The 16,038-nt window shown below is 43.3% G+C and overlaps 1 protein-coding gene across 1 annotated transcript in view; it reads left to right on the top strand.

The window, feature by feature from the left end:
- The first annotated feature begins 1,123 nt into the window (after nucleotides 1-1,123).
- Nucleotides 1,124-16,038, top strand: part of mntb (MAX network transcriptional repressor b) — a 20,069-nt gene continuing 5,154 nt past the window's right edge. The window contains exons 1-4 of the mRNA XM_085470525.1: nucleotides 1,124-1,486; nucleotides 5,435-6,005; nucleotides 6,099-6,140; nucleotides 6,439-6,550. Of these exons, the coding sequence (XP_085326651.1) occupies nucleotides 1,411-1,486; nucleotides 5,435-6,005; nucleotides 6,099-6,140; nucleotides 6,439-6,550 (801 nt within the window). The 5' untranslated portion in view covers nucleotides 1,124-1,410. The remainder of the gene's footprint in view (nucleotides 1,487-5,434; nucleotides 6,006-6,098; nucleotides 6,141-6,438; nucleotides 6,551-16,038) is intronic.

Below are 16,038 nucleotides of genomic sequence, written 5' to 3'. Positions count from 1 at the left end.
TCACTTTACGCTGGCTAGTTGTTATTGTGGTTTTCCCACACAAACCTGACTCTTAACCGTGTGGATCGTAATGGTGTCAGTAGGTTTGTATGTACAGGAAGGGCACATTGCGTGGCAATGGGAGCTCTAAATGTATTTCTGAGCTGCTCTTCAGATTGGCTGACACTCTCAGACCTCGGTGCGGTGGAGAATATATATGACTGAGCAGTGTCCAATCAATGATTGTTACCATGCAGCCACATACTCTACATATGTGCATCCATACACAGCATACATTCATAAATATCGCTGTAACTGTAATATATTTCAAGCACTATAACTCTATTAATCGGTCCCCTGAGAGAAACACACTGCATGAACCTTAAAGGATACATTATAGAACAAAAGACATGGCCATAAATCTATTATACCAAAGGGCAGGAGCATGTAGCTACAGAGAGGGAACATCCCCTTTCTTTATTCCAGTGTGTGGCACAGAAACAGCGTGGATGAGACTTTAAAAAAAAGTGAGGTAAATGGCAGAAAGGAAATATAATTTACTGTAAAATAGGTTTTATGGGAAAATAATTGCAACTACTTGTATGTTTTTAAAAAAAATAATAATTAAGTAACATTTTGTACATCACAGTACATTGTGGTCAGCTGCTTCTCCTCGGATAAGTCCCGCCCCCTGGTGATTTGACTGACAGCTCTGATCCGGAGACGAAAGGGTGGCCAGTCACGCTCTCGCCATGCAAATGAGCTGCGCTCGGGCCGGGCGGGTGCCCATGTGGACCAGCACCATGCCTTGTTGTTCTGAGTGCTGATTGGCTGGCTGGCGCCTGATCGGGCTTCATGCGCTGCGGGCCAGCGGCGGAAAGAAAAACATGGAGGGACGTTTACGGCTACGGGGGTTTCCTTTCTCGAATCCCGCGGGGATAACGCCACTACACGAGGAGACCCTTTGTTCGCGGAGCTTGTAATTCAACTTCATGCCATTAGGAATGTTAATAAATGAACAATGGAAGGTGTAACAAGCTGGTAAATTAGAGAGCGGAGGAATGGGGAGTGCTTCGGTCGCCGGATTTTGTGGGTGGCCATAGTAACAGGGCGGGGCAGTAATCCGGGAGGGGCGGGTCCTAACGAGAACACGACTCGCCTTGTTGTGTGTATTCCCGTGCTCGCATCGCCATCTTGTTGCCATCCTATTTTTTTACGTATGCGAGGATCTACTTTCCGTTCGGCCGGATTAAAAATCGCCCGTGTGCTTTCAGGAGAAACCCAAGGGACGAAAGGTTTGGGAGGGCTGGTGTGAACCGTGCATACGACGCTTACTACTGGGACGCTACTTACCTCCCTCCCCCCTCCCTCGGTCTTTTTCCTCCTTCCGTCCCGGGCTACCGGGTCTCCTGCCGTGAGGTTTTACGCGCAATGAGCATCGATACGCTTCTGGAGGCGGCCAGGTATCTGGAATGGCAAGCCCAGCAGCAACAACAGACCACACGTGGTGAGTTGAACAGCAGACCAGGGGGTTCGTGCTCAACGTGCAGGGCAGTGTACAGTGTGTGTGTTTAATACCATACTCCCTTTTGAGGAACCGACACCCGTTACTACCAGCGGGTTGCATTTGTAATCGATCCGCCTATGAGGCGTTTGTTTGGGTTCCTGTCAAAAACATAAAAATAAAATAAATAAGAAGGATTCACAGAAAACTGCCACCAAACCCCAGGTGCTTACTTATTGCACAGCCTCCCCCGCATTAATGCGGAAACGACTAAAGTTGTTTTTTCGAACAACTTTGCGCGCTCTCGGGAGTGTGTGTGTCAGTCATAGTTTCACCACTCCAGTGACTCACCGTACGCGAGCGCGTGTGTGTGGGTGAGAGGCAGGAACAGGAGACTTTGTGTGACTAACCATGGTCCATTTATAAATTGTGTGATTGTCATATAAGTCCTTAATGTGTGTGTTCAGCTCATACACGCGCTGTAACTGTGTAATACCCCCGTGCGCTTTTGGAAATCTGTAAAATCGGCAGTGAAACGGTTTATTATAATTTTATTTTTTCATATTTTTCCAATGAAAAATTTCCCCTGGATCAGTTTGCCCCAGTTTTTGTCCGTCGAGCGCCGGCAGGGCGGTGGCGAGCTGAGGCTGCTCTTTACATAATACCCTGACATTGCTCAGCTATCTTATGACACTCACTTGGGCGGGCCCTCGCGCGCTAACCCCGGCCCTCATTTGTATATCAGTGCTCGAACTTATGCATATTGGCTCGTGCACCTCCGATTAGTTGTCAATCGACGTAAAGATCACTCACTGAACTGGATGAAGGGGGTTGGGGGTGTAGAGGGTGGGGGAGGCTGCCTTTTTGTGTTTCTCCCGTCAGATGACGTGTCAGGCAAACCAGCCCCCCGCTCCCCTTCCCCCTCTCGGCGTGCTTCACCCTACCGCGTGCTAGGGCCCGCCCACAGCTACCACGTGCACACCCCCTCCTATCCCCCCCCCCCAATATACAAACTTACGCGCATGCACACACACCCTCCTCGTCCCCGCCCTTCCCATTCAGTCTGCTGACAGTGGCGGGTCAAAGAGAGAAAAAGGGGGTAAGTAGGGCAGCTCACCGCCCTTCTCCTCGGCCCAGCCTCAGTGCAGAAGTTATGTAATTTACGTTTGCGTGCGACGTAAATTATAATAATTTACATAATAATAATACTGTTGTTATTATTAATATAATAATAACAATAACAACGAATAATGTAATTAAGTGCTTTTTAAACTGTTTTGCATTAGTATTATTATGCCTGTAACAGAGGGATTTCCATTTTCCGAGTTACAGTGTGATTTTACAATGTGAACTTAGAAAAAAAGCCTCTCTTTCACTTTCAGTCTTTGTCATCACATAGCAGCTATGTGAAAGCAATCATGATGATAAACACCATCTCTATGTTATATAGAGTATACTGTACTGAAAAACATTTTGTTACTTTAGTTTTTAGTTTTAATTATTATATTATTGATATGTAATTTTTTAATGCAAAATTTGGCTTTTTTGTTTCAGAAGCTGTCTAAAAACTTGAAAATGTTCAAACTGCGACTATGCATGTTCATTTCTATGTGATATGTTGAGGGGCTGGAGCCTAAATAAGCTTACACTGGATTAAAAGCGATATGTAGTAGGTACTTTATTAAATCCATAAGTTAGGAGATCCCTGTTATTTTATCCAGAATTCTAACAAATTAGCTGAAATAAAGCTCAATAAGATGCACAAAATAAATGAGCTATTAATATATATAATGAGTAAAGTGACTAAAGATGCAAATAAACAAACATTTAAATACAAATTTTTCTGTGTTCACATGTGACACCACTATGCAATATGCTTTAATATTTTTACGTTCAAAATATTACAAATTTGTTAGAGTTTAATTTTTTAACATTGACTAATCAACAGTTGATTTAGTGATTTTTGCATCAAAGGAAGGACAGCCTGTGCTGTTCAGAAGGAGTCGGAGGATGATTTCTCAGTATATAGATAACTTGATTATAACTCTGTGGGAGCTCTCGCAACATTGTTGTTATCAAATCCTATTGTTCAAAGGAATATATTCTTCCAGAAGTGATTAGAAATATGTCTGTGGTCGTGATCGTATCATTGACTACGCAGGCGTTTTGCCCGGGTTGCGTCATCGGGAGTTTTTATTCTCACGCAGAGAGGAAACGAAAGTGTTACTTAACGCACAGCTAGGCATCTTGGCATGTGCTGTATCTGTTTTGTTGGAGGTGGCTGGGATGTGTGTTGGCGTTGTGCAGGTTTGAGGAATCCCTGGGATCTTCTAATGCTGCTGTTTCCATGGTGACTGAGGGCTTTCCACATTACTTTCTAGTCTGCCTGCTACAGTGTGCAGTAACTACTCACTCATATCATCACTCACTGTGTGTATGTGTGTGTGTTTCTTTGCCTCTGCATAATGATGTCTTTGCCTTTGTTTGCAGCACAACAGTGCTTCATTTGTATGTTGTCATGCTGCCAGCTCTAGTTATCCCAGCCGAATGGCTCCTTCACAACAGTCCTCAACTCTTGGTCAGACGCCCTGACGCAGCCCAGGGCGAGAGGCTCTCTCAGTGCTGGACCGGTCCAATCACAGGGCAGACTGAGGGGTGTTCTCTCCAGTGAGGCAACCGATTCAGAGACAGTTAATGTGGTTATTTGCCCCTCCTCACTGTCTCATTCTCTGATGACATCATTCTTTGTACGTGTTTGTGTGCAGGAAGTGTTGGTGTGCATGATACAGACAAAGTGAAATCCATCATGACAGATTCGGTAGCGTAGCAGTGAAGCTGCTAAGAGGACCTGTAGGGAACATAGGTCATATGTTGGTTGATAAATTACAAGTGATTAATGAAATCAGAATTTATGAAGAGTGCTTTCTGCATTTATCACAGATCACTTTTTTCCAGATTTTGGGAATAAAATTGGCTTTTCATCAAAGGAAACTCACCAGGGCTGTGATAAAAATGTAGCAGGGGGTTAATTTACTCAGGCATTCAATACATTTCTTTTTTCAAATGGCCAGAAATGAGAGGAAAATGCAATACCTCCTTTTCTGTCCGACACCCCAGACTCAACATCTTAATTGTATGTGAACCAGTAGTGATAAGGAGCATACCCCTCCCACCCCACAGAGGTGCATTATGCGCTAGGAGACCACTGCAGATGTGGTGTCCTAGCGCGTTTCAGATATGATAAATGTCTGACATAGGTGAACATTAAACAGATTTTGTCCTGCCAGATCCTTGCTACACAGTCAGTGTGACGTCTGATTGTGTTGCAATCCACAGTGAGTGAGTGGGCGTAGTGTGTCCTGCCTCCTGCATGCTCTATTCAGACAGCACCCTCGCCTAAACCAAACGAAGTATTTCCAGTATTGAGAACCAATCTGATGTGGACTATTTTGTGTTGTGTGCTACGTTTGGACAATGACGCAGCCTGTTAATGAGTAAAAGGTGCAGAAATACTGTGTGAAAACTAGTTTTAACTACTGAAAGGCCAGTCTTGCCAGATTATCATATACATCACATTCCTGCTTGTCTCCTTGCATACTACTGTTGTCACGCTGATTCTGAAATCCTGGGCTGATGTTATAAAAGCTTGGCTCATAGTCGGCACTGATGGCTGCATTTTATTCTGTTTGATTGTTTTATTTTTATAGTTATTTGCTCTTCTTTTGTGCCAGAGAATCTTTATTATATCAAGTAACTAAAGGTCTTTTCAGCTCTTTATCACACTGTCTTTGAACAGAGAACAGATGCATTTCAGTTGCTGACATCAGTAATTGTAGACGACAGTCAACAAGACTGTTATCAGCCAATAGTGATAGTCATCCATCCTTGTTCTTCTTACTTGTTTGATGTTAATCCTTATTTAACTTTAACTTACTTCTTTTCCTCCTTTAGAAGAAGAGCAACTTGAAGACAAGGAGCTCATCAGAAGGGAGGCGGAGTCAAAGCATGTGGAACTTGTGGCTTCACCATCTCAGCCAGTAGGAGCCAATCATGTCACCTGGGGTGATGAAACTCACCGTCAACAGCCGCATCACCTTCCTGTCCCACCGCCCCCGTCTCTACCTACTCGTCAACTCCCCATTGCAGTCATCCCAATGGTGCCGGTTGTCACCGCGACAACTTCAGTCCCGCCCCTTCCGCTCAAAACGCCAATTGCTGCTGCAGCAGCGACGCTCAACAGCTCCCCGCCAGTCAAGAACTCTTCCTCCCCTCCACCTCAGCCAGCGACTCGTCAACTGTTGTGCTCCCCTCAGATCAAAGTGGAACCCAGTGAGCAGCTGATAGATGTAAAGCCTGGAGCATCACAGCTTCAGGTTCAGATCAAGTACCCGGCCCCCATCAGCACTAATGGCTCCCAACACGCACTGGTTCCTCATCAGGCCCCACTCACACCTCAGCCACAGCCTAACGGGATGACCATGGAGGAAATGAAGGGAATGGAAGGGAAGAGGAGACCAGGAGGGTGAGTTTGTTTGTGTGTCTGTCTGTGTGTGTGTGTTAAATAAGGTATAAAGAGTGATCGGCTTATGGTTGATTATTTATTTTGCCTTTCCAGGGCGGGGACCAGAGAGGTGCACAATAAACTGGAGAAGAACAGGTTAGTCAAAATGATGGTAACCCCTCTCATGTTGAAAGAAATTGAGGAAAACTTGCCTTCCACATACACACATTTTCTGGGTGTTTTTCATGAAAGCATTTAACGAGGGCAAAGGTCACGGCAGTTCCTGAACTAATATAAATCCATGAAATCCTTCATCAAAAATGCAAAATTGGAGGTTTGAAATTTGTTGGTAAAAATCCCACGCAAAGAATCGACCGTCTTAAAAATGGTGAATATTCACAGTTGAGCAAAGACTACCATATGAAGTTCGACTCTTACATTTCTGCCTCTTCAGGCGAGCGCACCTGAAGGAGTGTTTTGAGACACTGAAGAAAAATGTTCCGAACATTGATGAGAAGAAAACGTCCAACCTCAGTGTTCTCCGCAGCGCTTTGCGTTACATACAGGTAAGGACAGTTTCAGCTTTCCCCAGCAAGCTCTTCATGTTACTTTGTCAGGACTTCAATTAACTGGTTGAGCTCTGGGGACCTCATAGGTCATAGGTCCAGTGTTATTGGTGTGGTTAGTCTCTTGTGACGGTGATACAGTGTCTGCTACATGCTTGTGAATCAGTCAGTATAATGTAATACTTGGAGGCTTCTTTGTTTCCAAGACCTTGGTCTATACAGTGGTAACCAGTTGTTCCAACACTGCCCTGTAGTCATGTAGGGATAGAAAAGAAACGGGCTGAACTAAATTGGTGGTTTTCAAAGTTTTTGTTCCAAGTCACATCAGAGGGGAAACTAAAAGTTCAAGGCACACCTTTATCCATGGATGTCTCCTTTAGATTGTCTTGTTAGATGAAGGGACTTCATCTAAAGCTCATTTGTGGCAACTGGACCTCGATTGATGCCTGCAGTTTTTTATGTAACAGTGTTACAACTTTATTAACATATTTCTTGCCTCAATCACCTTTGCAGACACTTTGGTTCAGCTCAAGCACTCTTCTACTGTAGGCCAAGTTTCTCTCAGAAACATGCTTTCCTCCATTAGCCACTAGTACCTTCTCAGCTTGCCTCAACACAGCTTGACTCGACTCGACTCTGTTTCAATCGGTTTCCATTACAACTGAGTACCACCTAATGTGCGTGGGGTCGTTATAGCAACATGGCCGAAAGTCCCGTGATGTCATTTGTATGCCACAGGAACGCCACAACAAAGGAGGACGTCGAGGCGATGATATAACTGCTGCTCAGTATGTGGCTTTTTGTCAAACCCAGTGGCCATGGTGTTGTTTTTTTCTGTAGCCATTTCTGTCGCTCCGAGGTTTTAAAAAAATGGGGGTTTTGAGCATCTCCTTTTTGTGAAGGAGACGCTCTTGTCACTCATCGAGTGATGCCACTGTCTAGCCAGTCAGTGACGTGCAGTCTGTTAATGTCATATTTTCGGATTACCTCAGATTGCTTGGATCCTCAACCGAGTAGGGACTAAAAAATACCTGGTACCAGCTAAAGGACACAAGCCTAAAAACCGAGTCGAGCTGTGCCAAGCTGACCCAAGTAGGTACTAATGGAAAAGAGCTACAAGTCTTTTTTTAGCCTGGTTTGGCACAGTGTTAACTAGGGCTGCCACAAACGATTATTTTGATAGTCGACTAGACACTGATTATTTTTGCGATTAGTCGACTAATCAGATCATCATCCATTGAACGTAAAACTACAGCTTATTGCACCAGCATGCATCTGCTCTTATATAACTATCATTAGCTTACAGCTTTAAGTGTTTAAGGTCTGTGCTAACTAAAAATAAAGACAAGATGATAGTTTATTAAATTGTAATGAAATTTGCAGATTGTTTCGGTGAAGTTTAATAAACTCCTTGCTATCTAAAATATAACAGGACACCGGAGTATATTCTCCAGCATCTCACACTTCTGATAACCAGCTGTCTGCTTGACGTTTATTCAGCTGTGTAAAAACTATAACTTTAATCTCAGCCAAACAGATTTACTCAGGAACAAAAAAAATACAAAAAAAAAAAAAAGCCAAACAATAACATTTTTAAGTTATCTAAGTGACTTATATAACATGTTTAACCTGAGTAGCGAAAGCCGGCGGTGACGCCGGGAGTCCGGTGTTCTCACGGGCTCTAGTGAGCCATGCCCCCGGCTAGCTATCGAGCTAGCCGGGGCCGTTTTCTGAGACGCTCCGACGTCTCAGAAAACGTCGGAGCGCTTTTGAAAGTATGCGGTGTCTTGATAAACTGAGCAGATATTTGAAGTTTACACAGCTACATTCTCGCCTGAAAATATGTTAAACGTTTAACTAGCTGCCGCCATTGTTGGAAACTGAGCTGGGCTGCGCTATGAATTCTGGGACAGAGCTGCTTCTTCTTCTTCGGGGTTTAACGGCAGCTGGCATCCTTGTACATGCAGTGCTGCCATCTTCTGTTTCAGTCTGTTATTACACTCTTAAATCCTACTACTTATTCCTGCGTCTTTTGTGATCTTACAAAGCTTCAAATGACGCGTCGACTATTAAATCAGTCGTCGTCGATTTTGATAGTCGACGTAACCGTGACTAGTCGACTAATCGTGGCAGCCCTAGTGTTAACACCTGGCACTTTCTCTGACAGATGGCGTTCTTGGGCTCAGGGTTTTTCCTTTTCCAGTTCAGCTGAAGTAACACGGGTTGCTGTCTCCAGACTGTTCACTGACAGTTAGTTTTTTCTAATTTGCAGTGGCCAATTTGCACTGTTTGTTAGTTACACAAGAACATCACTCGTATTACTCTCCTCCTCTCAGTCAGGGCCTTTGGTGTGTCTTCTTCTAATTCCCTTCATTCAGCAACTGAATTAACTTATTTTTATGCTTTAAACTAAAAACTACTGGTACAACAACTCAACATTTCACTCTTAACTTTTCGTGTATATTGCAGTAATAATGTAAGGCTGTCACAAAGTCCCACAGCACACCTGGACTTGCATCACATCACAGCAAATCTTGTGGGAACTACATAACATGAAAGGATAAAATGGCAACTTTTTTTTGTTAGAAGATCTAACGTTGCACATCGAGGCAGGAGGCTGATGGTACTTGGGTGAAGGGACAACTGTATAGCCCCAAGAGGGAAGTTTTCGGTCTGCAAAAGTAGACAAATGAGGACTTTTGTACTTTTTTTTTTTTAGCAGAAATAGATGTCAGGCTGGAGCTGCTGTCTATGTAGGGGGTTACTTTATTGCAGTGTAAGCTTTAAGATTTTGAGTCCAATGAAATACGCAGCGGAAAGTCAGTGGAAGGAGCTAAATTAGGGCGTGAGATGAGGGAATTTATTCAAAACAAGATGACTGCAAGTTCATGGGCTGCTCTCCAGGGAGCAGAGCGCAGAGGGATTTCAGGCCATCTTTAAGATGATGATGGTTGTTAGGCAGAGCCTAGCTGCGTTTGAGGAAACACAAACAGCACATATTAGATACACGTTTCTTGCTTTAGAGGTAATATACAGTGAAAAGCGGGTTGTTAGTATGGGTGAAAGGTGAGTCAGTATGTCTGTAGTCTAACCTTTCATGTGTGCCCTGTTTGTGCAGCAGTGTTTAACCTCACTGCACACACAGTTTGCAACCTTTCACCTCCAGTTTAACTTGTCTCGATATTCTGGCAGTAGTTATACTGATGGGAAGAAGAAGTTGCATAAACTTTGTTGTTGTTTTTTTATTATTATTTTAATTGCAGAACTATTTGAAAGACCATCCCTCTAGGTGATCGTGTAACATTCAGTGACTTTAAAATCATTTAGCCATATCAGTATATTTGAGGGGGTGTGCACAAACAGAAAAACATTAAGTATCGGCTGCTTTTTATCCGTTTTGCAGGATTATAAATGAGATATTTTAGGATTTGGGGCTATTTGTCAGACACAGCAAGACATTTGAAGTTTTGTGGAGAAGCAGAGTAATCATTAGCTTTACAGACACACGGCTAGTGTATGTCAGCGTTGCTTGCAGTATTTTCCCCAGCCCACACTGTACTGCGGAGCTGGTTGGGTAATATCTTAGAGGGATGCTTTTCCTTTATCACACTATGTTGAGGCTGATGAATTGCTTCACTTTTCCTCTGTTTTCCTTTGATGGTTTCATTGTGGCATACTCTCCTCTGATTTATAATATTTGCTGGCTTTATTGTAGGTGAATGACTGCGTTTAGATGCGTACAAACACCCGGTCTTCTCTTTTTTTTCTTTCTCCATGAAGCATAAAAAGCCTGATTATTCATATCCCTCCGTGCACGCTCATAACAGTTTTCAATTTTCTGATCGTCTGCCTGCAGGCGAGTCGTGATTTCATCTCAGCTTCGATGGTCTGAGCCAAAAACAGAAACTGGAGATGGTGTTTTAGTACTCCGGGTAGCACATCCAGGTTTCTCAAATGATTGATGATGGTGTTTCCATGCACAGCGATCATAATCAGGACCTTAATGCACATTCGTCCTTTTCTCTTCTCACCTCTCCCCATGTGAACCTGCAAACCTCTTCCCCCTCCTTCTCGCGGAGCCATGTGAGACCTGAGCACATGGCTAGCGCAAGGCCGATGATGTCACCACAGCTCACCCACTCCAGTAGCTTTGCATCCCTAGATTGCAGAGAGAAGGAGATGGGCAGTGATGGGCTCAGTGTTTACGCTAATGTAGCGGCGCATGCACTTATATCAGCTCTTCTTTGTCCCAGCCTTTTCTTATCCACATCTGTGTCCGTCTCGTCCTGTGTCACCCCGCTGTCTCTTGCCTTTAAAGCACTTGGTAACTATGGCAACAGGCGGCAGGTGGCCGGGGCACTGTAGTGAGTCCGTTCCTCCGTGTTTGTCTGCATGAGGGAGTGTGCCAGATGCAAGACTAAACGAGTCAAATTCTGGTCATATTGGTCTTTCTGTCAGCAGTTATGGATGATGGAGCACTCACAGGTGCTTTCAAGACATGGATAGTCCTGCTGCCTTGTCCTCATATCAGATTACAGATGCATATGATTAGAGCAGGGCGATATGGCCAAAAATATTTATCACGATATATATTTGAAAATTTGCGATAACGATATAACCGACGATATAATTGATGCGAGACAAAATACAACTCCACAACATTACTAGCGCAAAAAGACAACCTTCCATTTATTTTCACTTAAACAAGAAGCTGGTTTTTATGTACATTAAAGCTTTATAAAAATGTAACAGTGCAAATGCAAATTCCTTGCTGAAAGTTTAACCAAAAGGCATTTCCAGTAGAAATGGGCTGACATATCCTGAGCATAACCATGTATAATATCCACTGAAGTTAAAAAGAGGTGCTTTGCAACATTAAACTGCAGTGTGCAGTACGCATTTTTCGGACCATAAGGTGCACGGGATTATAAGGCACATTAAGCGAAACAAAGCAGTCAGATAAATCAAACTTTATTAAACTCATTCTTCTTGCTTCCTCCACTTCTGTACCATTGATTCATTAATGTTGAATTCTCTGGCAGCTGCTCTATTCCCATGTTGTTGCAGTATATTAATGACTAACCTCGTATTGTGGATGGATTATCTCAGTTGTTCTCCTGACTGAAGTTTGGTCCGTTTACAGCATCCTGCCATGCGTTTGCTATTGTCTCTAACCATGAGGAACCTTCACGTTAACTTTTATAAGTGGAAAAGTGTTAGTGTTCGTCCTCCAGCTTCACTGTTTATGTTATGCTAACATAGCTGTGTCGCTAGCGATCACGTAGCACATCATTATATACCAGCTAGCCCAACTTCAGTAACCCTACAAACGTCACTGCTGTTTAGTTTCCTGTCTTCATTTATGTTGGAAGTGATAGCAGAGCTGTACGTTTGATTTTTTTCAGAAATCTCTCAGTCAGAACATGCTATATCATGCTTAGGTAACTAGCGAAACTAGCGAGCTAACTTCCGCTAGCTTCCTGCTAACTTCTAACTCCGTTAAATGTAATAACTTTTGTTTTCATGGATGCCTGGAAGTTAAACTTTATAGTTACACCTGGTAAAGCAGCAATGCTGATCGTTTTATTAAAGATGAAAGAATTTAGACAGTTTTTAACTCTCAGTGATGCTGCAGTGTTGTTTGACCTGAAGTATACGGAGTTTAGGACCCAGATTACTCCCAGATTTAAGAGCATCTTAGTCCGACAAATACGACAATAACAACGGCCGCTTGCATGTTCTGCAAAAAAATGTGCTTTGTTGTGTATCTGACGGACAAACACCAAACCAGTTCCACATCACGGAAGTTGCACCATTTTTACAAACCAATTCTGGTTCATCTGTTTCACTCAACAATCGGCCATGTGCGTATGAAAACAAAGGCACTGCGCATGCGCGTTTTACTCCCATTCTATCGCGATATTTCATTTTCCTATCATTGCCTAACATTATACCGGTATTACCGTGAACGGTATAATATGGCCCAGCCCTACATATGATTAAGAAAAAACCTTCCGGGGCAAATTTCATCTCACCTGAGTCATTTGCACCTTTTTTTTTTATTACAAGGAACTTTCTGAAATGAGGATGGATAAAAGAGCGATAGATGAAGCACAGGAGAATAAGGGGGGAAGGGTCTTGAGGGAGTGGCGGATGTGGGGAGGAGGAGGAGGAGAGGGGAGTGTGGGATGGAAGTGTGGAAGAAAGAGGAGGAGGAGGGGGGTTGGGAGGGATCCAAGAGCACCCGACTGGCAAACATCCAGTCGCATCACTCCTTATATGTAATTGCCCATGCGCTTCACCCAATTAGAGGGCTCCTTATGTTTTTTACAAACTGCTGCTCAAGCAGCCAAATCCTCACAAATGGGGTTGCCAAGGAAACAGCTATGGGTGGCAGCTGCTTCCTTGGTGATTTAGTGCAGGACTAATGGTGTCTGGGTTGATGCGAGAAGACCTTGAAATGATGTTCATGGATGCACATTCGCACTTCGGACACACTTGCAGTTCTTCGGAAGTCCTTGTATTTCAAAGAGTCTGCTGTGTCAATTAAGTGTCACATCTCCAGCACTGGAGTGCGTTAATGCTACGTGGAGCTCCGCAGATCTATGGTTACATGTTGTATGTGTGTAGTAACACTTTGCAGAAGTGTCAAAAATACTGTTAAAACGGACGCATTTGATTAAAGTGGGTTACTCGTGCTTTTGTTTGTCTTTTAGTTTAGTGCATGCAGTGGAGAAGACAGGCGCATTAAAATGTCCACTACAGCTATTGATTGTTTCTCATCCCGGCATCTTTTGAGCTCCATGTTGGTGAACTCCATGCCGATTCAATTTCCTTCTCAATCAACATCTGACCTACTATGCGTATTGCACATAGATGATATGCTGCTGGGTCAGGGGAAGACCGCCTGCAAGTGCATCTGCTTTGGTTGGCTTCTGTAACGTTTCTCACTGCACAGCCAGAGATGCTGATCCATCCAAAATCTGTGTTAAAACAAGCTTCAAATTTGTGACGACAACATGCATTTTTATCAGAACAGAAAGCTGCCCCTAAATGTGCTCTACTCAGAGTTTTTTTATGTATCAAATGCTTTTATGTTTCTTTGGATACTAATTTTAGCTAAAGGAGTTCAGTAATGACTAATGTCAATAAACAACTGGCTAATTGTTTATTGACTGGCCAAGTTTGTTGTAAGTACACTGATAATAGGTATGCAGTATTTATACTGGTCTCACCGCTGCTCTACAGCATGACGTGTAGTATTTACAGTAATCCCTGGTTACACTGCATGCATATAAAACATTATGTCATGTAATGTTTCCACTGTGTAATCACCATTTATGTTTTGGTTAGTGGGGTTTAAAGTATCAATAAAAAGATGACGATCCACTTTTGCTTCTCAAATGGCGAAAAACACAGAAATCCACAGACTTCTATGAAGTTTGTTAAGGCAGTGACTCTGTACTATCTGTGGACCGTTTGTGCTTATGTGTGTAGTTATGCCTTCACCTTAGAAGTCGGATGTCGTAGCTGACTTCACATTCCAGTAGTAGTTTGAAAATCATGGAAAAACAGGTTTTGGTTTGCTCTGTAGTGCAATGAAACTATTACTGTGTCACTCGTGATACGGTGCTTGGTTTTTGTTTGTTTGTTTTTGCACTTAAAAGCACTACTGGAGCACATTCACAGACAAACTGGTCAGTGCTCTGCATATGGTTTATTTAGCCACAGCATTGGTTACAGATAAGTTTTACTCTTTTGCTAATGTTTACTTTAACAGTCAATCTTGGATTGCTGAGTTGGGTTCGGTAGGGTTGCACTGAACTGACTTCAGTTCAAAATTGGAGCTGGAAACTCATAAATCGTTACCTCAACATCAAATGAAATTCACCAGTACCTCCCAAAGGCCTGCTTTGAAGCCCAGATCAATGTTTTGATTGATGCCAGCTCGTTCATGTTAACATCATTAATAATAATTTTACACTGCGTACACACAGAACCTCTAGTGCAAAAGCACCAGTGTTGTTTAACTGTGTGGTTACATGTGATTTGTAAATGTAACCTGGTCCTATGCTGACAAATCACTGGAACTGATTTTTGCTGTAATTTCCAGCACTGCCTCCTCGTCGCTTATGACCTCTAAAACTGCTCGCACGATCAGGCTTCACACAACTGCGTGCGTGGACGCACAAAGACGGGAGGGCGTTGGTGTGAGCGGTGTTGAGCTGTTAAGTGATTTGAGTGCTACTAACCTGCACCATGTGAACTGTTTAAAGAGGGCTGTGGGGAAGGTGGGTTCGCGTGTGAGGCCATCACGTGCCTGCAGAGAGTAAACAGCTTTTCCTGCAGTAAGATCATGTGTCCCCATATGCTCATTTTGTGTAATCTCGCTTGTATTTCCAGCCTTACCTCAGTTCCCTTTTGTTTATTATCCTTTCGGCGGTTCGCTTCGTGTTTGCGCTAATTGTCAGATAAACACAGCCACAACAAAAAAGACAATTATACCCGTGATATACATTTATCAGCAATGTCCTCCGTAACAGTGGCACAATTACCAGCAATCAGACCACCACAAACAAGCCTATGCTGGCTCTAAATGGGCCTCGGGGGGTGAATGCACACATAATCATGACAGGTCTGCACACATTTACCTTACTTAGCAGAAGTCTGTTATTTCAAGCCATTTGATTAGCTGTAGTATTGTAATTTGAAACCCACCTTAAGATTTGATTTGTCTTACAATCCTTGTGATTTTCCTTCTGTTTTCAAAGTTAAAACCCTCGTGGTGGGTGCCAGAATAAAGTGCAAGTGGCAAGCGCCTAATACCTCCTGGATTTGTTCAGCAGTTATACTGGAAGAGGTGGCGCTCTGAGACAGTCTGATACATCCCTGAGGATCATTTGCACCTTCATTAGGACAGGAAGCCATTTTCTGCCAAGCCTTTTTTTTTCCCTCCAAGTTTTCATGCTGGCTATTCAACATCTCAACCAGATATTTAGTTTCCAGAATTAATCAGCTGCACACAACATACTATTCTACTTTTCTCCTCCCATTCCCCGCCCGTACCTTCCCCTCTACCTCCTCCCATGCGTCATTCCTCATCAGTAATCTGCCTTAATGTCCTTAGCCCGTCATAGTGTTTGGAGTTCATGCGTCAGCTGACCTACACAGAAACTGGGTCACGACGATGGTGTGGCGGGGCTGGGAAAGCTCTGCTCTTTCTTCCTAAATCTTTCCATGAAGCTTCCGTTCTTCTTGCGTTTCCTGCCATGTTTATAATCATTTCATTTTCCTCCACAAACACATTCAGCTCACTCTTGCTGCATGGCGGTGCTCTAGAAAGTAACGCATTTATTATTAACAGATTTCAGTAATCCAGTGACAGAACTGTAGCAGTAATTAGGAACTATTATCAACCCCAAAGTGATTTGGGGTTGATAATAGACAGGAGGGTGTTTTCTCTCACTCTGGCCTCAAGAAAAAAAACT

The sequence above is a fragment of the Copadichromis virginalis genome, linkage group LG10, assembly GCF_057382275.1.
Source record: "Copadichromis virginalis isolate Kocher_CV1m ecotype Utaka linkage group LG10, C_Virginalis_male_GT1.1, whole genome shotgun sequence".
In the NCBI taxonomy this organism is placed as follows: Eukaryota; Metazoa; Chordata; class Actinopteri; order Cichliformes; family Cichlidae; genus Copadichromis; species Copadichromis virginalis.
Note: the sequence above shows the minus strand (reverse complement) of the source record. Positions and strands in the feature narration are given on the sequence as shown.